The sequence below is a fragment of the Rutidosis leptorrhynchoides genome, unplaced genomic scaffold (genome assembly GCF_046630445.1).
Source record: "Rutidosis leptorrhynchoides isolate AG116_Rl617_1_P2 unplaced genomic scaffold, CSIRO_AGI_Rlap_v1 contig50, whole genome shotgun sequence".
Taxonomy (NCBI): domain Eukaryota; kingdom Viridiplantae; phylum Streptophyta; class Magnoliopsida; order Asterales; family Asteraceae; genus Rutidosis; species Rutidosis leptorrhynchoides.
The window spans coordinates 63,563-87,683 of NW_027266729.1; the positions used below are offsets into that span (position 1 = coordinate 63,563).

Below are 24,121 nucleotides of genomic sequence, written 5' to 3' on the forward strand. Positions count from 1 at the left end.
CTCACGTTTTACTTATAACACTTTTTCCGTCCCTCACGTTTTTCCGTTAGCCTAAAAATTCCTCATGTTTCCAAAAATCAGCCAAAAATATCCCTCTGTCGCTAACTTTGCACATGTGGCACCTAGTGGAGTCTAATCAACTAACGGACCAATATATTTGTGACACGTGGCATCTGACTCATAAAATTTTTTGACACGTCATCAAAAAGTCAACATTTTTCAGATATTGGTGACACGGCAAAAATGTGTGACGTGTCACTGACACGTGTCACAATTTTATTAGTCTGTTAGCTGACTAGGCATAAGTAGGCGCTACGGAACACCACATAAGTATCACGTAGGTGAAGTTAACGACGAAAGATATTTTTGTCTGATTTTTGAAAACGTAAAAGATTGTTAGACTAATAGAGATACGTAAGGAACTAAATATTAGAAGTGAAACGTGGGGACAAAAGTTTCTTGTAAACAATTTACACATCAGCAGCCATGTTTAATAAATAAACAAATGATTTCGAACTTCAACTCCGTTAGCCCGTGTCTGTTGAACATCTTCATCTATACTCTTGGAAATGTTCTATCTCCCTCGAAGCTCGAATCCAAGATCAGATCTATCCAGATGAAAAAACCTTTAGATATTCAATGGTTCTCCAATAAAGTCGGATGGGCGTGACGACGAATCGCAAGTAAAAGCAATGGCGACGAATGATTTTACATTAGAGGGGGAATCAGAGACATTAAGGATAAGAAAATGAGGTTTGAGGAGGAGTTTACGAAATTTGTGGCGGAGGAGATGGCGACAGAGAGAGGAGTGGAGTTGAGTGGTTGTGGCGGGGAGCCGTATCGAATTAAAGACTCGGAGAATGAAGACTCGGAGGGAAGAAATGATATCTTAAAAGGTATCAATCATAAATGAAAGAGCTTTACTTTTTCTTTTTTCAGAATATGCAATCCTGCTGCCTAGCAAACTTATAAAGCATCATATATATATGGAAACTTGACCAATAAGTAACATTAGAATGCCGAGATTCTTCTTTACTTCAAAAATCCAATTGATGCTTTAGTGATATAGCTGTTAGTTACAATACAAATATTGTAGCTCCTCTTAACAAAGTACTCATCACTTACAAGGATAAATTGGTCCTGCACCAGGTATTGAATGATTACACAAGAGTCAAGAGACTCTTCCGAAACGATAATATCTAAAGAAACTAATAGCAAAACCTGTAATTGAGATTTTGATATCTTAGTCAACGACCGACTACAGAGCTAGAATCAGTCATGGTAGCATTGGATAGTTGGCTCGTAGATGCAGATTCAATGGACTTGGGCACCTGAAACGTAGGAACAGGTATCATGGTTGGGAGATCAGGTAGTGCTGCCTCACAGTTAAGAACTTGAATGGCTTGCCTTATTGTGGCTCTCTGTCTGAAATCAGGATGAGCGCACCAAAGTCCAACAATCAGCAATCGCTCGACTTGAGTCTGGTCAAAGTTATTGTTCAGTTTACCATCAGCAGCCAAATGAAGCTGCTCTCTCCCATAAAGATCCCAAACCCATCCGACCAAACCATAATGAGGTGCTTCCTCCATATAACTAATGGCCCATCTTCCAGAAGCAATTTCTAATAGAACAACTCCGAAGCTGTAAACATCCGATTCCTTACAAGTTCTACAAGTGATTAAGCATTCTGGGGCCATGTAACCGAATGTTCCTGCCAAATTTGTTGTCTGGGGACCTTGCTCATGGTCAACGAGCCGAGCTAACCCAAAGTCACCAAGCTTCGCAATGAAATTAGAATCTAGCATCAAGTTGCTTGATTTGATGTCACGATGCACGACGCACTTCTCCCAGTCCTCGTGAAGATAAAGCAATGCGGAGGCCAGCCCCAAAGCTATTTTGTGCCTCACCTCCCAACTAAGGGGGGCCCTTTTGCCAAAAAGGTGAGAGTCAAGGCTTCCATTTGGCATGTATTCATAAACAAGAAGAAGCTCACCCCTTTCATGGCACCACCCTATGAGTTGCACGAGGTTACGGTGCCTCAGTTGGCTAATAATCTTCACCTCGGCCATGTATTCCTTTTTCCCTTGTTTGGAGCCGTTTGAGATTCTTTTGACAGCAGCTTCCATATTTACATTAGGAAGTAGCCCCATGTAAACAGTGCCAAACCCTCCCCTCCCTAACCTCCTTTCATTTGAGAAGTTTTTAGTAGCTAAAACAAGCTCTTCATAGGAAAACCTTCGTGGTCCGGCTAGACTTTCAAATTCATAGTTATTTATAGTAGCCTCTGAAGTTTGATTCTCAACCAGCCACTTCCTTTTCAAAATCATGGCTACTATAGCTGCTGTGACTATAGTAACACCTGTTGACACTGCTGCCATAACTATGATGATTGTAAGTCTCTTCGGACTTTTCTCTTCTGACTCAAGACTTGAACTAAACTCCCAAAATGAAACTACATGTTGCTCAACATACGGACCTGTAGCCGCTGAGAAGCCAATTACGACCCACTCCGGCAAAACTTGCCTGAGATCAATTTGAAGCGACAGGCTGGAATTTTCAATAGGATTGTCGGTTGTTTGATAGGTCCATTTCACGCTCAAATTCTTTGTCGTTGATTCGTAAGTGATCCATACGTCTGCTTTGTCACGATCGTGTAAGCTAACGTTCCATGGAACGTAGGCAGTTGAATGGATCGAGTTGATGTTGATCCCCACATGCCCACCAACACCAACAGGATCAGATTCAGGATTGTTATAAGTGTCAAACTCAACCATCACGATTTCCTTCTTTGGCGAGTCAACGGTTGTTTTGTTAAAGAGGCCTAATAATCCACCCGCCGAATTCATCGGAATTTGAAATCCGACTGGACCGAGGAAGAATGCTATCCCTTCAGAATATGGATTATTGCCTAGGGTATTGATCCAGAACCTGAAATGTGTTGAAAAATTCGATAGCTTTCCCGTACTAGAGTCCCATAGCCTCACCTTGTCTGCATAAATCATTTGACCAATTTGAGAAATGTGAGTAACTAAGTTCATTTGAACATAACCATCAGAAGCTTCTGCATCGCCTCTGTAGACAACGTTCGTTTGATTGTATTCAAAGTGAGCGATTTCGAAAGAAACTGAGATCACAGATGGGAAAATGATAGTAAAAAGGATAGCTACTAGGTCAAATTTATTGGAAGACTCAGCCATGGCTTAGAACAGGAAGAATTCTGTGCATCAATAATTATATTTTGTTTGTATTCCTAAAGCTATGGTATTAGGTTGTGACTTTTATATGGGAGATGACATTTCTTGTGCTCATAACCGAAGACTATAAAATTATTATATTATCTTCAGGAAAAAAAGAAAAAGAAAAGAAGAACATTATTATATGATTACCGAAGACTAAAACATCATTACTGCCTTCCAGGTAATTGCACTTAGTGCAATGCTGTTCTTAATTTATTTGTGTTAATAATAATAATAATAAAAACCTTCTTTACACTTTGAAGTCCTCTGTACAGTTTTACTTTAAATTGTGTCTAAAGACTAAAGTGCTATGGGGATCTGTGAGTCTTCACATTCTCAAATTTAGGTTGACTCTTTTAGTGGAATTCCCTGACTATTATTTTTCTTTGTTCTTTTATGAGTAAGAACCGAAATATAGAAATATTGTACAGAAGGGCATAAATTCGTCAATAAAAAGTCTGGTGTTGGATTGGACAAAAAATTAATTGTTCCTATTATTTATAAGATTTTTATTGATTAAAAACATGATTCTGTGTTGATACAGTCAAAAAAGCGTAAATCGAGTTTCAAGCGCAGAAACTCAATAAAATTGAAGAAAATTTCAAATAGAATTTTTATTCAAAAAAATTTATCCCAAATTGATAACGAAAAGTAATTAAATAGTCTTTTGAAAATAGAAAACAAAACGAAAATCTAATCCAATAGGAAATCGAAATTAAAAAATAACTTGACGAAAACTAAAGTGGCCCATAGACCGATAGAAAAGGGTCTGGATGAAGGTCGTAACGAACTCCAACAGGATAAATTCTGATTGACTTATACATCTTTTCGAGAACTTCCCAAAAAGATATGATTTAAACCGATAAGCGAGTCAAAAATTTATGTTCATTTTAAAATCGGTTGACTTTTCTCCGAAACTTCACGTCGCACGTTTGAACTTTTACTTCTCAGTCCAATCAAGATATTCTTCGACTACACGTGTCCCGTTAGAATCGGTGGGTGGGTTTTAAATATTTTGGAATCGATATTGAAAATTGTTTTTTTTTTTTTTAATTTCAAATTGAATTTTATTTGGTTAATGTAAAGTAGAGTGAAATTGAGATGTCAGATGTATCACCAAAGCCCAAGCTAGACTTGTTCAAAATTTGTCGAATGTTGTAAAAGTAAATGGACGCTACGCTACCTCAACTCTTCAAACTTTAATTCTCATGCCTAAAATTTCATCCTCGTTCTCGACCTCCAGTCCTCCACTTACTACTTTCCCTCGAAGCTCATTCATCATAAGCAAACACGATTCTTAACCGTCAATTAAATTGATTTCTCGAATATAATCGGATGGGCGTGACGCCGAATCGCAAGCAAAAGCAACAGGGACGACTGATTTTTACTTTAGAGAAGACATTAAGGATAATAAAATGAGGTTTGAGGCGAAATTTGTGGTGGAGGAGAAGGCTACGTACGGAGAGAAGAGTGGAGTTGAATGGTTGTGGAGGGGTGGTGGTTGGGTTGCGCATGATGAAGAGAGTTATCTGAGAGAATTGAGAAGAAGAAGATGTTTAACAGGGATCAATCGAAGACTATCAGAGCTGACATCTTTTAAAAGGTACTAGTATTAATCATAAAATGAAAGAGCTTTACTTTTTTCATAATACGCAATCCTACTGCCAAGCAAACTGATAGAGCATCATTTATATGGAACTTGACAAAAAGCAAAGATTGTTCTAGGTGCAATTAGAAGCAAAGGTTGTTATTTGCTACGCAAAATCCAAATGAGCAGCAGCTGTTAGTTACTACTATATAAACGTCTGGAAGTAGCTACTGCTAACAGTACTTGTTGATGTTTTTGAGATAACATAAACATAATAACCATGACTGAAAATATGATTGAGAATTTTAATAGGAATGCTAGTGATAGACTGATAGTTTCGGTAATTGACATGAAGCCTTATTTATATTGGCCAAAATATAAAGAAATAGCGAGTATGAACTTGTATTGTTTCTCCATTATTATAATCAACCATTACATAGAAAAGTATGGCAAGTAGAGCTACAACAGATAACTTTAAAACATAGACAGAGTTTGATTCTTACTTCAACTTCCTAACCAAATTATCGCACATCAACAGTACTAATCTTCTACGTGGTTCCAATTTTTATCAGTAGATCAACGGCCAACTACAAAGCTAGAATCAGTAATGGTAGCATTGGATAGCAGGCTTGTATATACAGATTCAATGGGCATGGGCACCTGAAACGTAGGAACAGGAATCTTGGTTGGGAGATCAGGTACATCTGCCTCACAATTAAGAACTTGAATGGCTTGCCTTATTGTGGCTCTCTGATTGAAATTAGGATGAGTGCACCAAAGTCCAACAATCAGCAGACGCTCGACTTGAGTCTGATCAAAGTTATTGTCCAGTTTACCATCAGCAGCCAGATGGAGCAACTCTCTCCCATAAAGATCCCAAACCCATCCGACCAAACCATAATGAGGTGCGTCCTCCATATAACTAACGGCGCATCTTCCAGTGGCAATTTCTAATAGAACAACTCCGAAGCTGTAAACATCCAATTCCTTACAAGTTCTTCAAGTGATTAAGCATTCTGGGGCCATGTAACCGAATGTTCCTGCCAAAATTGTTGTCAGGGGACCTATTTCACGGTCAATGAGCCGAGCTAACCCAAAGTCACCAAGTTTCGCAACGAAATTAGAATCTAGCATCAAGTTGCTTGATTTGATGTCACGATGCACGACGCATTTCTCCCAGTCCTCGTGAAGATAACGCAATGCGGAGGCCAGCCCCAAAGCTATCTTGTGCCTCACCTCCCAACTAAGAGGGGTCCTTTTGCCAAAAAGATGTAAATCAAGGCTTCCATTTGGCATGTACTCATAAACAAGAAGAAGCTCACCCCTTTCATGGCACCAACCTATGAGTTGCATGAGGTTTCGGTGCCTCAGTTGGTAATTATCTTCACCTCGCTCATGTACTCCTTTTTCCCTTGTTTGGAGCTTTTTGAAATTCTTTTCACAGCAGCTTCCATATTTACATCAGGAAGGAGCCCCATGTAAACAGTGCCAAACCCTCCCTCCCTAACCTCCTTTCATCTGAGAAGTTTTTAGTAGCTAAAACAAGCTCTTCATAGGAAAACCTTCGTGGTCCAGCTAGTCTTTCAAATTCATAGCTATTTATAGTAGCCTCTGAAGTTTTATTCCCAGCCATCCACTCCCTTTTAAAAATCATGGATATTATAGCTGCTGTGACTATAATAACACCTGTTGGCACTGCTGCCATAACTATAATGAACGTAACCCTCTTCAGACTTTTCTCTTCTGACTCAAGACTTGAACTAAACTCCCAAAATGAAACTGCATGTCGCTCAATATACGCACTCGTAGCCGCCGAGAAGCCAATTATTACCCACTCCGGTAAAACTTGCATGAGGTCAATTTGGAGCGACAGGCTTGAATTTTCCATAGGATTGTCTGTTGTTTGGTAGGTCCATTTCACTCTCAAATTCTTTGTCGTTGATTCGTAAGTGATCCATACATCTGCTTTATCACCATCGTGCAAGCTAACGTTCCATGGTACGTAGACAGTCGAATTATTTGAGTTGGTGTTGATCTCTACATGCCCAGCTACATCAACAGGATCCCATTCAGGGTTGTTAAAAGTGTCAAACTCAACCATCAGAATTTGATTCTCCAGCGAGCCATTTGTTGTTGTGTTAAAGAGGCCTAATAATTCACCCACTGAATTCATTAGAATTTGAAATCCAACTGGAGCGAGGAAGAATGCTATCCCTGCAGCATATGGATTATTTTCTAGAGTATCGATCCAGAACCTGAAATGTGTTGAAAAATTCGATACTGTCCTGTCCTAGAGTCCCATAGCCTCACTTTGCTTGCATATATGACGAGTAAGTAATCGAGGTCATTTCAACATAACCATCAGAAGCTTGTGCATCACCTTTGTAAACTATGTTCGTTTGATTGGATTCAAAGTGAGGGATTTCGAAAGAAACTGAAATCACAGATGGGAGAAGGATAGTGAAAATGATAGCTACCAGGTCAAATTTATTGGAAGACTCAGCCATGGCTTAGAACAGTTGGAATTCTGTCCATCAATAATTGTATTTTTTTTGTATTCCTAAAGTTTTGGTATTAGATTGTGACTTTATATGGGAGATGACATTTCTTCTGCTCATAACCGAAGACTAGAACATTATTTTATGATTACCATCACATTTGTTTCCCATATTTAAAAGTACTACAAACATCATCACTGCCTTCCAGGTAATTGTTATTGATGCAATGCTGCTCTTAATTTATTTGTGTTAATAATAAATAAATACTTACCTCCGATCCTAATTAATTGGCATATAGGAAAAGCGGATGGAGTAAATAATACTGAGTAATAAAAAACCTTCATTACACTTTGAAGGCCTGTGTACAGTTTTACAGGTCCCTATATTATTTTTTGAGGTTTGAGTGTCCCTCAAGTGTCAAGCCTATGTGATCCTTGTGTAACAAGAACCATAGAAATCTGACCTAAATATAGTTCAGGTACTAATGCGTAAGGATAATGAAAGTTTAGGTGGGATAATGAAAAGAATTGAAAAACTCGATCGCTCTCTAGTTGTACACTCTGTATGACATAATAGCAATAGTGGGTTGTATATATAATTTCGCATTCAAATTGGTTTTGGTTACAGAATTGCACAATGTAAACTGCATATACTAGCTACTCCTACATCTTTAAATGATAGACATATAAAAGATGAAACGAGAAGAGAAGAGAATACTTTGTACATATTGAATTCAAATATTTCAATAGGATTGAGCATAACCAGCATCGTCTCCTAGAGTAGTCGTTCGGCTAGTAAGAGAAGGTCTCATCGTAACAATTTGAGACTCATTCGCTCCAGCTCTTAGAGCAGCCCTCCCAGCTTCCAGGAATCTCTTGACAGCATCCTCAGCATACTTGTTGGCTGCATTGACTGTCATGTACTTACCCAGATCCGGATATGTATTCAAAACATGGTCACCGTTAAGCTGTGACGCTAGCTGGATCATCTCAACTTGGAATTCCGACAGCTTCTTGTCTCCCATCGGTCCGTGTGGTCGGAGTGATGTCGTCACCTCAGCAAGTGTTTCTGAAAACAAGGGACAAGACTCAGTATATATGCAGTGCGCATGTTTGTATTTCCATCATTGCAGTCAACTATTTACTACGACACAAACCGGCATCAATTCCACTCATTGGAGTCGGCTATATGGATCCTCAACATTCAAGCCCAACAACAACCGGTCAGGTATTTACTAATCGGGCGGCTCAATAATTAGAAAGAAAGAAAAAGATTAGTACATACTTGGACAATCTTCGCGTGGAGAGTCGCGAAAGGAGAAAGCTTTCTCGAAAGTTCCAGCCCATGCATCCCTCTTTGTTAAGAAGTTGGATTTCAGGTTGAAAAGCTTCTTCACCGTCGCTGGGATGGACGAGTGCTCAAATTGTGAATATGGAGTTGGTCCTTCTGGCTCATGAATCACTGGAAACAAATCAATTGGAAACAGGACAATGCAGTGAGTGACATTGTGGACACAATTCCTCCAATGAATTGGATAAGAATAACAAGGGACCACAACTAATACATATACAATGGCATGGCCAAGGTAATATAGGAATTACATATCCTTGTGAGCTCTTGTTAATTTATGTCCCATTCATGTCATAAGAGAAGGGGCACACGTAGCTACAATATTAACATCATCGAATGATCAATTGCCATCTATCTATGGATTCATTAATGAATGAACATTTCGTTCCCTACGACTATGGCTGAAACAATGTCCTTTATATTAAAAGCATTCTGAATGAGCCTACACTAACAATGCGCCTCGTACTAGAAACATTAAAAGAGTTTTCAATCAAATAACTATGACATGTTCAGAATAAGCAATATTACCAAATAGCACTAAAGCAGATAAGAATTTACACACAAACCAAATAAGATAAACTCACCGGTGCCCTTGTTAATCCATGGAGATATCAAGAAGCTCGGAACCCGAACACCCAATCTATCAAACCTGAAATAAAACGGGTCAGGACCGATCATCCCATCGGGATTAGGCACGTGATCAACAGGCGTCGGCACGTGATCATAGAACCCACCATGCTCATCATAAGTGATCAGCAATGCCATTTCGTTCCACTGAGGGCTATCCCTCAGTGTCTCATAAACCTCCTTCACAAAGCTCTGGCCACGCGCTACGTCATGTGAAGGGTGGTCATCGTTGGCCGGTAAGAGGTCAACGTCAAAGTACCTCTGCTCGATCACAACATAATTCGGCAATTTCCCCAACTTGGCGTGAAGTTTGAACATCAACTGATAGTCGTGGAAACTCGAAACGTGCTTCAGTTTACGCAACGACTTGAAGAACAGCGTTGCGGGTATGTTCTGGTAATAAATGCCAAAACTGAGGCCATTTTCGTCCAAAGAATCGAAGATGGTCTTTTGAGGGAACCCATGGATTAGGTCCTTGCGCACGTTGCTCGACGCGCCGTGAGAGGTCGCCGAGTGGACGTAGAACCGATTTGGCTGAGTCGACGCCGGCACCGAGGCGAACCAACGGTCGAACACGGCGAACTCGTTCGCTAACTCGGTGTAAACCGGCAACAGACTCGGTTTGAACCCGCTCATCACGTTTTTTGTCATTCCAGGATCCATACTCTCAGCTTGTTGGACAAAACCGTTCATCGGAGCTGGGTTAGTTGACGTCTCGTTCGAACCAAATATCTGAAAAACACCAACTTTAGACATAAAAATCAAAACTTGCAATAAATAATCAAAAACCCCATGATTATACCTGTTCACGGATGGCTTGAATCGAGTGACCCGGGTCAGAGTCGATGAAAACAGCATCGTCGGAGACAAATACTTTAGGCGAACTTGGGTCAGAAGCGTTTACACGATTGAACTCCTCGCCGGTAAGCCCATCGATATCGGGTCGGGTAGACTTGAGCCAGCCAAGAATATGATCAAAGGAACGATTTTCCATAACGAGAACAACAACTGTCTTAATAGGTCCATCGATTTTCTTCTGCTTCTTTCTGTTTAAGTCTCGACCATCAACAGACTGAGAAGAAATTAAAAGGTATAGAAAAATCAAAGCAGAAACGGCGTGCTTTTGCCGGAAAGTACCCATTTTTTTCACCGGCGGCGACCCTTTAAACCACCGGCGATGCTGATAAAAGTAGAGTTAGTTTGAATGAAGGAGAGAGGATAAGAAACTGTGTGCTATAAAGTAAGAAAAATAACATTAAAAAAAGAGAATTTGGAGAAAAGCATATGCTCTTCTTCTCTCTCAAACAAACAAAATAAGTTTCAGATAGAAAGAAAGAAACTTCAAACTTTGAGTGCATTGACTTGGTAGAAATTAATTTGTGATGGATTTGTCGTCATAATCAACTACCCAACAAAAAAAAAATCAAGCTGCCACGTGGCATATTTGTCTCTGCACAAAAAAGAGTGGTGGATTTGCTGACGTCACTCCATTATTATCCTAATCTGCAACTTCAAATTGCATATTCTCCATATTTCTGTTACTAGATTTCTGTTGCTTTACCTTTGAAGAATTGCTATTCTTTTTAATGATATATTATTAGCTAAAATTATTAGCGATCGAGTAAAGATGAAAATATAGTATTTTGAAATTTAGGTTGAAGTATAAAAATTATGAGTATCGTAACATCGTGCAAAATTCAATTAGGATTATAAATGAAAGTATCTTCGATAAGAAAAAATCTAAGAATGGATACCCGTATAAAAAAGACAAATTCCTAAAAAAAATTATTTTGAGATATAGAAAGGATGTCGTAGTACCCAACGTTTCCCTTACAATTCGATTAGATTGTTTCTATAATTCAAACTCACGATTTCTAGATGACAAAATGAACAATCTTAATCTTAATTGAAGAATTGCTGTTAACTTCAATTACGCAGTAGTACTAGTATAATTAAGAGTTTGATTGATAGGATTAGTGAAAGTAAGTTGGTAGGGTCAAAGTTTTATTATCTAACTTTATTAAATAAATAAATTAGTTGCCTTTTCAAAATAGAAAATGGTCCATTATAGTCCTCAATTGTTTTATTTGGTGCGTGCATGGTCCACGTCCTACCAAAGATAAAGAGAAGATAGATGTGACTTTGTACGCACGCCTTCTTTGAATGGAAGTATTTGAGATGGCTACGCAAACTGGTAAAACATTAACTGCAACTGCAAGGAGCTCCAAAGTCTCCTCTTATGAAGTTGATGGACTGAAAATGACTTTCGATATTACATTTTACGTATAAGTTTATGTCCTTAAATTCTACTCAAATATCTGTTTAAGTCCTTAAACTTTAATGATATTTTAGTTTCAAGCCTAACTCACCAACCAATAATCCAATATGCCCTACCTAAACTTATCTTTTATGTTACACAACATTTATCAAGCCTTTTGAGTTAAGCAACAATTATTTATTTATTTGATTGATTGACATGAAGCAACAAATTTGCAACAAAATGAAGCTACAAATTTATTAAAAATTGTAACAATATTTTTTAAAATTTACTTGAACGTCTCATTCATTTAATTTTCAACAATGTTTATTTTATTTTTTAATAAAAAAAGTTATAAAAAATATTCCAGTTTACGTACTCTTTCGAAATAATTGTCTAATATTTGTCTTTAACTTCATTCTCGGAAGATAAGATATTCTTGGACAGAAATATATATATATATATAATTATCAAGATAGTTTATAATTAACCTTCTTTGAGTAAATTATTTATTGAGACCTTTTTAGCGGTAAAGAGAAATTTTGGAACATAAACACAGGATACTGACAGACAGAAAGAGACATGCACAAGCAATCAAGCATTTACAATACAAACACAAAACAGAATACATACATACACAAATCAAATCAAATCAAATCATACATGTTAGAAGTTGAATCAAACTCACTTCTAAACCACAACTAAGAGAAAAAATAAAACCACTCATTTAACATTAAATTTCGTTTTTAGCATTTTTCCGCAAAGTTACATTAGGTGCAACTAAGAATTTCCCCTCTAGAAAAGATCAAGGGACATTTTGAGTTTGTTTTGTCTCCATTTTGCAAGTTGATAGAAGGCTTTCCTCGTCATTTTAAATTTCTCTTCAAACTCCTGGTCGGATAAATATGCCTATAATAATAAAAATGAGCAAAAAGAAAGGCTCTCGTTAATAGCGTGCTGAAAAAGTTATAACATATAGTTCAGTCAAAGAAGATTAAGAGAATACAATACCTCTCTCTTGGTTGGGTCAATGTCCGTCAGTGGATCTTTCGAAACCACTGTCAATTGTTCATATGGATATATTATGGAACTTATGCTTACTTCGTTGCCGTTGCCATTCCTTTCCTCGATAACGGCACTTTCTGAAGAAGTCCTTTGCAGTGTGCTTCCTGAAACAAAAAAAATAAAGTTTTGTTCGGAAAACAAATTCACTTGGCTTCCATAAGGATAATAAAACAAATTCATTCGTCATGTATTTACCTGTTTGACCCTGATTGGGAGATGATTCTGAAAAGAGTGTCATGGCAATAGGAGTTGGACTGGAAAATCCATTTGAAGGCCTCCTAGTAAAACCAGATACATTTGATGAACGAGAACTGGTAGTAGTACTTCCACGTCCATCAAAACTGACAGACCTGCTTCTCAAACTGTGTGGGGTATTCCCCCCAAATGATGCTCTTCTTGAATCTCTCGCAGGGTTCTACATTGTATCAATTCAATCATAGTGTTACAGTTGAAAGGGAAAAGAAAAGTAGACGATCCTTTCTTGACTTATTATCAGTTATGATGAGAGAATGTGGTTGATTTCATAACTGTTACTTACTGAAAGTTTATGTGGGTTTCCCTTCAAGATAGCTAGCTTTCGCTCAAACGAGTTACCATGCATCTGCAAAGTAGCAATTTCATCAAAAACTTTGACCTGATAAAATAACAGGAAGCAAGGAAATTTCACGTCTAAACAGTTTGCTTCATAGAAGGGGATAAGAGCTACATACATTTGCCTTTGAGGAATCCCATTCAAAAAACCGAGTAAAAAAGTCGGGTTCCTGCCCTTCCCGGACAACATAGATTGGAGTATCTGAAGATAGTCCTTCTAACATAATGTCTCTCTCAAGGAATTTCTGCCAGTTCCAAGTAAAAGCTATACATCAGAAAATCATTTGAGAACAAAACGCTTTTGTGCCCTTATGTTTATTAATTGATCTGGATTCGTCTACGGTCTACCCGACCAAAACTGGGTCATGAGACTGAATTGATCCTCACACAAAAGCTTACATATTTCAGAGAACTAGAAAAGAAATAAATTACCAGACCAATATCAAAGGCTTGTTGCTTAGACTTGACTTTTGAATGGTTTCCAATCCAAACGTATACTTCTGTACTGCAATTGAGTAGTATTACATCTTCAGTAATCAAATCATCTTGGGTAAAGTTGTAGATCTCTTTCACCTGTTAAATTTGAGCTCATTAGAACAAAACTCGAGGAATTACACCTTTGTTGAACATCATACAGTGATTAGAATTGTTATACAATATAAGAAGGAAAATCAACGCATGCACCAAATTTTGGACCACGCATCACATATTTCAATTTCTAGAAGGTGAAGTGATACTTGTTGAGTTTCACAAAACAGAGACTCACTTCGAAGAAGAAGAGCCATGACCCAACATTAGAATTTTAATTATGACATTCAACACACAATTACAATGGCTGCATAAAGGGTATGGTATATGTACCTTGAAATCCCCTGGACAGAAAATTCCGACCAAGAAGCAGAAGAGCCATAACCCACCATTAGAATTTTAATTGTGCTGAATCAGGCAGAAGATCAATGTGTTTAAAGAGTAGAATTTGATAAAAAGGACGATTTTGGGTACCTTCATTGGTAGTGCTCAACAAAAAGAGATGTGGATCTTCTGGATGCCGTTTGATCTCTTTTTCTTTAGAATATTCTGCCTTTCCTCCAAGTGCATTCCAGAAAGTATCAGGCTCATTTCCTTCCCTAACCGACAAAGGTAGCCATGCTGGCTGCAAAATAAAGTTTGCATTTAAAGATCAAAATCATTTCACCTAGCCAATTATTTGATTTCGAGTTGAGGAAGAAAAAGGTCAAAGAACTTGCAGTTAGCAAGTTCATTGTGTAGTTAAAAGGCAGAATTTCATACATTGATGAACGCTAGCATTCTATCAAGAAGATCATGATCTCTTGTTGGAGAAAGATTTCCGATCCAAGTGAAGATAGACTTTTCATGTTGCAGGATGTAACAATAGGATGAATTCAAGGAGCTGGAAACCTGTCACAGTTTCATCAAGTCCAAGTTAACATTCAGACCACAAACTGCATACTCTTTTATACAAGCAATTCCAGACGAGCTTGATACTGCTAGTAATGATTTATAGGAGGACTCAGCTCTCGGAGGGCTTGGCCTAAACTTACTTCTTTAACTTGGATTGCTTGCATGTTCTGGGGATTTGTTCCTTGAACTCTGAAAAGAGCAGTCTTGTCCTCAACATAAGTTTCGTCAGCCACACCATTTTCCGTTATTAGGTTCTTATACTGGTTACTCATGCCGCCCTATAAAAGACAAAATAAACCAATATAATAATAACAGTATATCAACTTTATTGACAATGTATTCGGTGAGTATGTATAAGAAAAGCAGGAAATTAGATGCAAACCTTGAAAACAATTAAAGTCCGGAGAATCGAAAGAAATAGAGGTGGCTCCTTACCCTCCACAATTCGAGCCTGAATTAAAAGCATGTGAGTAACGACTAGTGATAATTCTGGAGCAGATTACAAACTGGTAATCCGAAACTAAACTAAGATTACATCATAAACATCTATGAAAATTGATATTACCGATACTGAAAATCCCTTGGCTGAATCAACTAGGGAATTTAAGTGTGAGATTGCATGGACTCTCTCTTCCTACAAGGAAGAATTTAGATAGGTTAGATCTTTCTTATCCCCGTTTCCAAAAGGAAATGTTTCAGAGAAGGATACCAATATTTTTATTGATTCAACATGTTTACCTCTGCACTAGCTAGACCAATCCACGCATAATACAAATTCTCATCTCTTCCATTGCCAGGGTATGTATACTGCACGATATAGCAATCCCCACTGAAAAATCTTGTCTGCTCTGGACTTGGAAGAAGGGACAATTCATCACCATTTACTCGCCAAACCTGATAAGTTGAAATAGCATCATTGGTTAAGATCGTATGAGTGGCGGATGTAATGAGATGAAATTGGAAACTAGTAGTGAGGAGCTACCTTGGGAATTCCCCTGCTATTTATATATGGTTGGAAGTCTTCTTCTTCTGGAATCTCCTTCACATCATATCCTTGATGCTTAAATATTGCTGGGACAAATGAAAAAGGATGATAAGTAATTGAAAAATATACTACTAATAATAATATATTACTTTTCGTTCCACAGTAAACGAAAACAACCTGCTACTTTTCCTTTGCCCTCTTCATACAGCTTGAGCTCCACTGTCTGAGGCCAATTCTCAAAGTATGACCTAAAAATGGCAGTTTCAAGTCCCTCGGTTATCAATGTTAAATGTGTCCCAGTGGATCTGCCCTCTTTTCTGAGAAAATCCTGTAATTAGCAACTAGCAAATGAGGCCATAATGTTTGCTAAATCATATTCATGGACAAGCATCTTTCTTGAAGTTCTTCATTTAAAACCTCCAAAGCACTCAAATTATTGTAAGCTTTGAGTCTGAAAGAGGATTAAGGGGATTGAACTTACTTCTACAGCTGCAATGGATGTCTTCCTTTCTGTGACAGATGTATATCTTCCTACCCAAACAAAAATCTCAGCACCACAATCCAACATATAGCACTTGTTTATCTCGAGCATTTCTTTATTCAACAAGCCACTTCCAGTTTCATTTAGTTTCCCCTGTAGAGTTATCCTGTAAATAAGAATTTTCCAAGCGTTGCTTAGAACCTAAAGACTTTAAAAATGGAGAGAAGATTTTACCATAGTGGCACATTAGAAACTAGGTATTAATAAGAATTTGGATGCATTAGGCCCGAACAGTCCATTATGAACTTGAGCAGCATCAAACACATGGACTAAAAACTTGGAGGCAATGCATATATGAATTACGTTCTTATTAACTATGCCTCCTATAACAAACTAAGCAATAATGACTTCAAACTTCAGAGTCTGATCCTAGCAACACTCACCAGTATAGTTTTACAGATGTAGAATCGCTTTGTTTCTGATCACCAGAAGGGGAGTCTTTTGGAATGGGTGCATAACCACCAAAGAAACTCCAAAATTCACCAACATCAGCATCACCGACAAATTTTCCATCCTCTGCAGCAGAATCATTTACAACTTAGAAATAAACAAACACTTTCAAAAGATAGAAAAACAAAATAAACTAGAAAGAACTAGAAAGTACCTAGAGTTGCCACATCACAGTTTCCATTGTGCTTATTCTCTGTAATATACTGAACTACCTCCAAAGCTTTAGCTCTTTCTTGTATAGTAGAGTTGCACCCACTGAAAAGGAAAATTTTTGATGCGGTGTCAAGTATGAATACATCATCGTGATTCAAGGACGAACGAGAAAAAGGCACCTGGTCAACATGCAAACCATATTAAAGCAAATGATGGCTAAGGCATTTATAGAAGGACAACTTTCATTAGATCATCAAAATTCAGAGAAATCTTACTTCTTTAACATGGACGACATGTTCTCCTTTGCATGCTAACAGGGTGACTTTGTATGTTTCGTCACTTCTATTCCCTGACTTTGAAGAATATACTCCTTCAACGGGAAGAACACAAGGTTTAAAGTATGACAAGAACCTCTCCGACTCTGTCCCTTGAACTTCCCTAAACTGTACTGTGCAGGATCCCAGGCCTGCATCAAGTTCAAGTGCTTTGTCTGACACCATTTTGGCTTCCATCTGCCATTAGATAAGCAGCCTCATAAAACACTTTATGCAATCAAATCATTCATGGCTCTTTAATTTTATGATAAACATACATCATGATCACCCGTCAACATAAATCAAGACCAAGCATTTGGTAAAGCATATTCATTACTTTGCAAAAATTGAAGTTGGTGTTTTTAGGTGTTCAGCAACTTTTTAGTGACAGACACTGAAATTAAAAGCAATCTAAAACATAATTACTCTAATAGCATGAAAAAAATTTCTAAAATACCTCGTCTGCATCCTTTCCCAGCCAATAATGTATATAGTGCTCTGGAGGACCATCTCTTGGCAACGTTGTCTGGCTCAGGAAAATAGACAAGTAGAAAGACCAGGTTAGTTGTTGATGAGAGGAGAAACTAGTTGTAATATGCATTAGCATAAATTAATCGCTGTAAAACTTACACTTAATACAACATATGCACTTCCAGAATAGAATCTTCCCTGTGAAGACTTTGGAATGGGTACCAACTGATTCTTCTCAACGCACCAGATTTCTAAACCGCTAAACAAATAATCTTAAGGAAAAAAATACTCATGATCATTACATACATATACACTTGCAAAGACTTTGATAAATAAAGAGCTTGTTTTAGAAATATTATAAATAAAGAACGAAAAAACGACACGAACAATTCAACCACTCCAACTAACGCATTTTGGGTCTTCAAACACACACCTAATTTCAATTTCTCTAATAAGAATCTTAAACTGAAGGAAAGCTGATCAAGCATTGATTCATTGGACCAGCTAAGCTTCTTTCTGTTTTCCACCCAACTCAAAATGATGCAAAATGCAGCTCAACCTCATTGAGAGGCTTTATATATCAATTCACGACATGAATGATAGAATCGCAAACACAAACATACAGAAATTAATTGAAGAATCAAGACTGATCATTTGTAAGGATACGCATTTGCTCCTGCGTTGTGGAATGCAGGATCAATATCTTTATGGTAAAAGGCCATTCTTTTAGCATACCCTTTTGAAGGTCCACAAAATCAAAGGCAACAATATTCTGCATTCAACATCAATGCCCAAATCAAAACTAAAGTCAAAGTTAGATCTGTACAAAGTAGAAGAGATGTTGCAATAAAGGAAACAACAACACAGGTAGCTGATCATCATCATATATATGTTAAAAGAGCAAGATTCGAAAGCTTACAAAGATCTGAATGAGAAAATCCAAAAAGTCTGATATGCTGTTGAGAAGAAGAAGAGGAAAATGAAGGAAAAGTTGAAGAATTGAAAGCGAATTGAGCATGACATGATTACAGAGGTTGGGGGTGGTGGTGGTCCAGCTAAGCTGGGGTCTACTGGAAGGTTTAATTTGACTTTCCTTTTTTGAAAATGGACTTTTAAAAATTAAATATAAATTTTTTTTCTTAAATTAAATATAAATTTTAATAAATTCAAAAAATATTAATTATATTTTTCATTATATTCTCCACCCCTTCATCATCTTCACCCTCAAATCCTCATGTACTCTTTCTTACCATTTTCATCCGTATATTTTATGATAATTTTTTAATTCATACAATTATAATTATATTAAAAATTAATTAAAAAATATATTTTATTAATTTATATATAATTTTTAAAATTAGATCGGAAAAAGTAATTAAATTCCTTCTTAGTATGTTTCGAGGATATTCTGTTTTCGCGATTTGCTTCAGACGATATTAAAAGTCGAATTTTTTTCCCTTCATAAATAAAGGAATTTTTTAAAGTTGTCTTAAGAAAGACTTGCATGCACGACGAACAAGCTAAACAAAATAACTTTAGCCAGCCAGTCAGCTATTCACGCCAATTCAAAATTGACACGTGGAATAAGTTTGCTGCCTATTTTATTTGTTTATGAATATTAAATCACAGGCACGTTTCATGCAAAGCAACGTTTATTCTGTCATTTTCTTCCTCGAATGTACTAAAAAATGAAACAAGAAATTAAATAAAACATGTTTTGTAAATGAGGATTATAGAAAAATCAGTATCTTAATCTCATTGAAAAGTTATACTATTGTACCTGTTCTTTCTAGATGCATTTCTTTATCACAAATTCTAATATCAATTCTGGTAGGTGATGTCTAATTATCTTTCACAAATCACTATAAACTAAGTAATTGTTTAATTCTGTCATCCAAGGTCTCTTTCGGGAATTTGGGATTCGACTCTTAGAGAGCGAACATTGATCGGACCAAAAAAACAGTTTACTGGGCTACTAGCTATCTTAACAAACTCATCAATGGGAACCTAGGCGGACCCTCAAATATAAGGGGAGTCAAAAATGAAATGAGAAAAAATAAAAGTAATAAAGTTATATAAGTATATTTTTGGCTTTCAGATCTGATCACTTGAAGAAAATCAAAATTGATAAAATCACCAGAAATCCATACAGGAGCAATTACCTCCATCGAAATGATGGAAGCGATACCTATCTCTCAAAAATATCTCTCTGCCATAAACCTTAGAAACAAGCTTAGCAAATGAGTGACAGTCTCCACAGACACGAAGATTCTTGACAATTCGGATTGTTTCCGATGGCTCTGTACTGATTATCGCAAAGGCAATAGCCAACTTCTCACTATGGAGATTTAGTGCCTTTTCCTTCATTTCTTCCTCTTCGACAACTTGTAGAAGGTGTGCCTTGTTTGGCACGTAACCAGCCAGCTTTATCCTTGCAACTATCTCATCCAACTTTGCGTAGATATCTTTTGAGAGAGGGTGACAATCTTCTCCTACACGAAATTCATGAACATTTCCATTGACCTCAATTGAGCTACAACCAGGTTCTTTTTCAAGTCCAGACTCTCTCATACGTTTCCTCAATCTAGAACACTGTCCCATCGCTCTGTTTTGGCGTAAATATTCGACAAAAGAACATAGGATCCGTGATTCCTGGGATCCAGTTCGAGTAAATGGCTGCAAGCCTTTTCAGCAAGCTCCACATTTCCATGAATTTTGCAGGCTCCAAGCAAAGCCCCCCAGACGGAAGGAACAGGGAAATCGGCATTTTCGTAATTAGTTCCTTAGCTTCTTCCAAATGACCAGCACGGCCGAGAATATCAACCATGCATGTATAATGTTGAGCTCCACGTTGAATCCCATAAACACTCTCCATCTGGTCAAAAAACTTTCTACCTTCGTCAACTAGTCCTGTGTGGCTACAAGCACATAATACATTTGTAAAAGTGACAGCATTGGTTTGACGTTGGCTTCCTGCATTTGAGCGAATAAATCAATTGCATCTCTTCCACGCCCATGCATTGCCAAACCACCAATCATGGAACTCCAAACAAACACATCTCTCCTCTCGACATGATAGAATACATCGAGTGCCTTCTTCAGATCTCCACACTTAGAATACATGTCGATTAGTGAAGTTGCAAGATGACAATTGATCTTTATCCCATGTTTCTTGATGTAAACGTGGATCCATGTACCCAATTCCAAAGCCTCCCAACTGAGAACAAGCTGACAGGGTACTGACAAGAGTGACCTGGTCTGGTTTCAAATCCACTTGGAGCTGTAATTTGCGAAAAATGGCTACAGCCTCCTTTGGTTTGCCATTCTGTTCGTAAGCAGATATGAGTGTGTTCCATGCAGCAATATCTCGAATCGGTATGGCATCAAAAACTTTCCTGGCTTCATCATATTTCCCCAGTTTAGCATACCCATCAAGAAGAGTTGTCCATGAAATGATATCTTTCTTCTCCATCCTATCAAATAGTCTTTTTGCTTCATCAGGACTTCCACATTTTACGTACATATCAAGCATTGCATTATTTAATGTCAAATCTGCAATTATCCCGTTCCTTTCTACATAATCACAAACCCACCTCCCAAAATCCAAATCCATCTTCTTCGCACAAGCTGACAAAATACTGACCATAGTCACAACATTTGGCCTCACATTTTCCGCCTCCATCGCCTTAAAGTACTCCAACGCCTGTTCAGGACAACCCTTTTTAACAAAACCCTTAATCATAGAATTCCAAGATACAACATCTTTGCAATGAATCCTCACGAAGACCTGATAGGCCATCTCCAAATCCCCACAAGACGCATACAAATTTATCAATGAATTCGAAATGAACAAATCTGATCCAAGCGAAGCCTTAATTACCATTCCATGAACAGCTTGTCCCACGAGTAAGTCAGGAACCTCTGCAGCCGCCTTAATAACAAAAGGAAAAGTAAACTTATTGGGGAGATCGGGCGAGTCGTGAAGCATTCTCAGAAAGACAAGAATGCTCTCACTCGGATCAGGGCTCGAGGCGCAAGCACGAATAAGGGTGTTCCAAAGATAGAGATTTGGTTGAGGAATTTGATCGAAAACCTTACGAGCGTAATCGAGACTTGAGAAAGAAGATAAAGCAAATGCCGTGAAGAGTTTGCTAGCAGAGTAGGTATCGAAGAAGAGACCAGTTCGAAGCATTGAGCATGAACTTGTTTAAGTTGGGTCGTGTTGGCGCATTTCTCAATGACTGTCTGTAGTGGATGATTTGCAAAACGGCGGTCGTTGTTGTTGACAGTTAAATTGGTTGGATGACGTGGCAGGGAGAGTAACGGTATGCTTATCGTTTCCATTTTATTTGTCAATAATCGTTCTCCTTCCCCAAACTGAATGAAGTGTTGGCTATTATTACGAATCAGAATCAATATGGTCTCAGTAAGCTTTGAGCTTTATATATTTAAGTATCCTGTGAATATAATATTCGATAAATTAATAATTTTATTAAATTAATAATTTTTTCAGATACTAAAAATACATTAAAGAGAAATGTATTTAGTAACATATTTTTACATTTTATGATGGGAAAGGCATTAGATATGGGTTATCCATCAAACACATAAAACATAATGTAATTTTTATCATCGAAGTCGTAATTAACACAAACATTTACTCAGCTCTGAACACTTTATTGAATGTACAATAGTATTTAAGCATTTAATAAAACACAACATTAGTCTGAAACATACAGTAGTAGTAACTTAAAAAAAAAAAAAAAAACATATATGTCGTTATACAATTAACATCGAAAAAATAATACTATCTCCGTCCCAAAATAAATATAAATTTTTCAATATAATTTGTATGTAAAAATTTGCATTTATTTTGAGACGGAAGGAGTAACTAATTAGGAACGGGAGTAGCAGTAAATCTCTTCATTGTGAGTAGAGTAACACCATGTAGCTATTTTGAGATCAACTCCTCGGCCATTTATTATTATGCCACCTGCAAAAAGAAGGGAACGAAGTAGCAATAAGAGAAGTTGCATTTGCAGCAAAACCAAAAAGGGATGCATAAATTATCCCCAACGTTGTTTCAAAAACCCAAATTGGTCCTACAACTTTTAAATGCTTGAAATTTGTCCATCGAACTCACCGTTAGGGTGGAGGACTTGGCCGGTGATATAGGAGGAGTCATAGTTACAAGCAAGGAAGACATAACAAGGAGCAACCTCAATTGGCTGTCCAGCTCTTTTCAACGGTGTTTGCTCCACACCATAATTGACAATCTCATCGGCATCAAACGAAGCTGGGATCAATGGGGTCCATATGGGTCCCGGCGCAACGCCATTGACTCTTATGCCCTTATCCGCAAGCTGAAGAGCAAGTCCTCGTGTGAATGAAACTATGGCTCCTTTCGTAGCAGTGTAGTCAAGGTAGTCTGCATTTCCCATGTATGCATTTACTGAAGTAGTATTGATTATAGCACTCCCTTCTTTCATGTGTTTCAGAGCATGTCTGCATAATTAGACCAATTTAGAACATTTAAAAATACAAGGACCAAATTTTTCTTTTCAACAAACTACATACAAGTCTATTTTACCTGGTCACGAAGAAATAGGAAAATATATTAGTTCTGAAAACACGTTCAAGCCTCAGTTCATCAATCTCTTCTACCGAGTCAGCCTTGTACTGCTCAGCTGCATTATTAACGAGGATATCGATTCGTCCGTAGGCTTTAATAACTTGATCAACAACCTCTCTGCAAATCTCATCATAGCCTAAATCGGCCGGAATAGCAATGGGATCCTTTGCATAATCAGTTTTCGCCTCATGCAGGATTTGAAGTATGTCTTTAGCATCTTTATCCTCTTGAGGCGTAACAAATGTGAATGCCACCGTGGCGCCCTCTTTTGCAAAGCACCAACACACTGATCGTCCAATCCCTGAGGGAGAGGATCAATGATGTATTCTTTTCCAGGCTGAGAATCCTGATGTTGTGGAGGAAATTTTCGAGGAAACTGTTGGTCGCTTGACGAAGTCATTAGTCTCTGGCAATGATTTTCTGAGTAGAAAATGGAAAAACGGACTTCTCTTTGGGAAAATAGGTTTTGCTTGTGCACCAAGAAACTTGCGTGAACTTTTGGGGATGAATGAATGCTGATATTTGAGCTTCGAGGGAGGTTTATAGTGAGCTATTGCTAGTTAGGTTTCGGCATGTGGCGACTGGAGACTGGATACACTTGGCTTAATGTGAGAACATGCTCAAAAGACTTAATTACGAACTTGCTTGTGGAACAAACTATTGTCGTCGGGTTTATTAAGGTTATCAAAACCAAAACAGGAACCAAGTGCATGCATGTGAATAAGCAAGACATATATATCATGATGATCACTCAACTTAATTATTGGTCGGTATAGCTCATTAATGAGATGAAAAAGTGCAACAATATCCTACCTTGTCTTGATAATCGGTTTTTTTTCGTCTTTCATTAAGTGAAGGGGTTCTTTGTAAGTTTTTAATAAATCAGGGGGTAAATCATAGATTACGGAGAAACTTCGGGGGATAAAAATAAGAGCAAATCA

The 24,121-nt window shown here is 37.6% G+C and overlaps 4 protein-coding genes and 2 pseudogenes across 4 annotated transcripts; all 6 read right to left on the reverse strand.

Moving 5' to 3' along the window:
• Window positions 1-1,247: 1,247 nt before the first annotated feature.
• LOC139884081 (L-type lectin-domain containing receptor kinase IX.1-like) lies at window positions 1,248-3,197 on the reverse strand. The gene has a single exon (XM_071868159.1). The coding sequence runs from the start codon at window positions 3,195-3,197 to the stop codon at window positions 1,248-1,250; it is 1,950 nt and encodes a 649-aa protein (XP_071724260.1).
• A 2,203-nt stretch (window positions 3,198-5,400) lies between these two features.
• LOC139884082 (L-type lectin-domain containing receptor kinase IX.1-like) lies at window positions 5,401-7,331 on the reverse strand (annotated as a pseudogene).
• Window positions 7,332-8,064: 733 nt separating this feature from the next.
• Window positions 8,065-10,440, reverse strand: LOC139884083 (non-specific phospholipase C1-like). Its single transcript, XM_071868160.1, has 4 exons — window positions 10,102-10,440; window positions 9,257-10,031; window positions 8,607-8,783; window positions 8,065-8,390 (listed from the first exon to the last, which is right to left on the reverse strand). The coding sequence occupies exons 1-4, from the start codon at window positions 10,438-10,440 to the stop codon at window positions 8,065-8,067; spliced, it is 1,617 nt and encodes a 538-aa protein (XP_071724261.1).
• Window positions 10,441-12,351: 1,911 nt separating this feature from the next.
• Window positions 12,352-18,270, reverse strand: LOC139884084 (villin-1). The gene is made up of 22 exons (XM_071868161.1): window positions 18,215-18,270; window positions 17,708-17,807; window positions 17,535-17,603; window positions 17,039-17,275; window positions 16,765-16,942; window positions 16,544-16,676; window positions 16,101-16,266; window positions 15,797-15,947; window positions 15,617-15,705; window positions 15,373-15,528; window positions 15,200-15,268; window positions 15,017-15,085; window positions 14,775-14,912; window positions 14,503-14,631; window positions 14,215-14,365; window positions 14,074-14,084; window positions 13,645-13,785; window positions 13,332-13,457; window positions 13,160-13,222; window positions 12,817-13,036; window positions 12,568-12,725; window positions 12,352-12,465 (listed from the first exon to the last, which is right to left on the reverse strand). Exons 1-22 carry the CDS (start codon window positions 18,268-18,270, stop codon window positions 12,352-12,354), a joined length of 2,724 nt encoding a protein of 907 aa, XP_071724262.1.
• Window positions 18,271-19,681: 1,411 nt separating this feature from the next.
• LOC139884072 (pentatricopeptide repeat-containing protein At2g29760, chloroplastic-like) lies at window positions 19,682-21,892 on the reverse strand. The gene is given in 6 exon segments (XM_071868150.1): window positions 19,682-20,139; window positions 20,142-20,306; window positions 20,309-20,503; window positions 20,506-20,758; window positions 20,760-21,742; window positions 21,745-21,892. Coding segments are annotated over 6 exon segments (2,202 nt in total).
• A 551-nt stretch (window positions 21,893-22,443) lies between these two features.
• LOC139884085 (NADPH-dependent aldehyde reductase 1, chloroplastic-like) lies at window positions 22,444-23,580 on the reverse strand (annotated as a pseudogene).
• Between the last annotated feature and the right edge of the window lie 541 nt (window positions 23,581-24,121).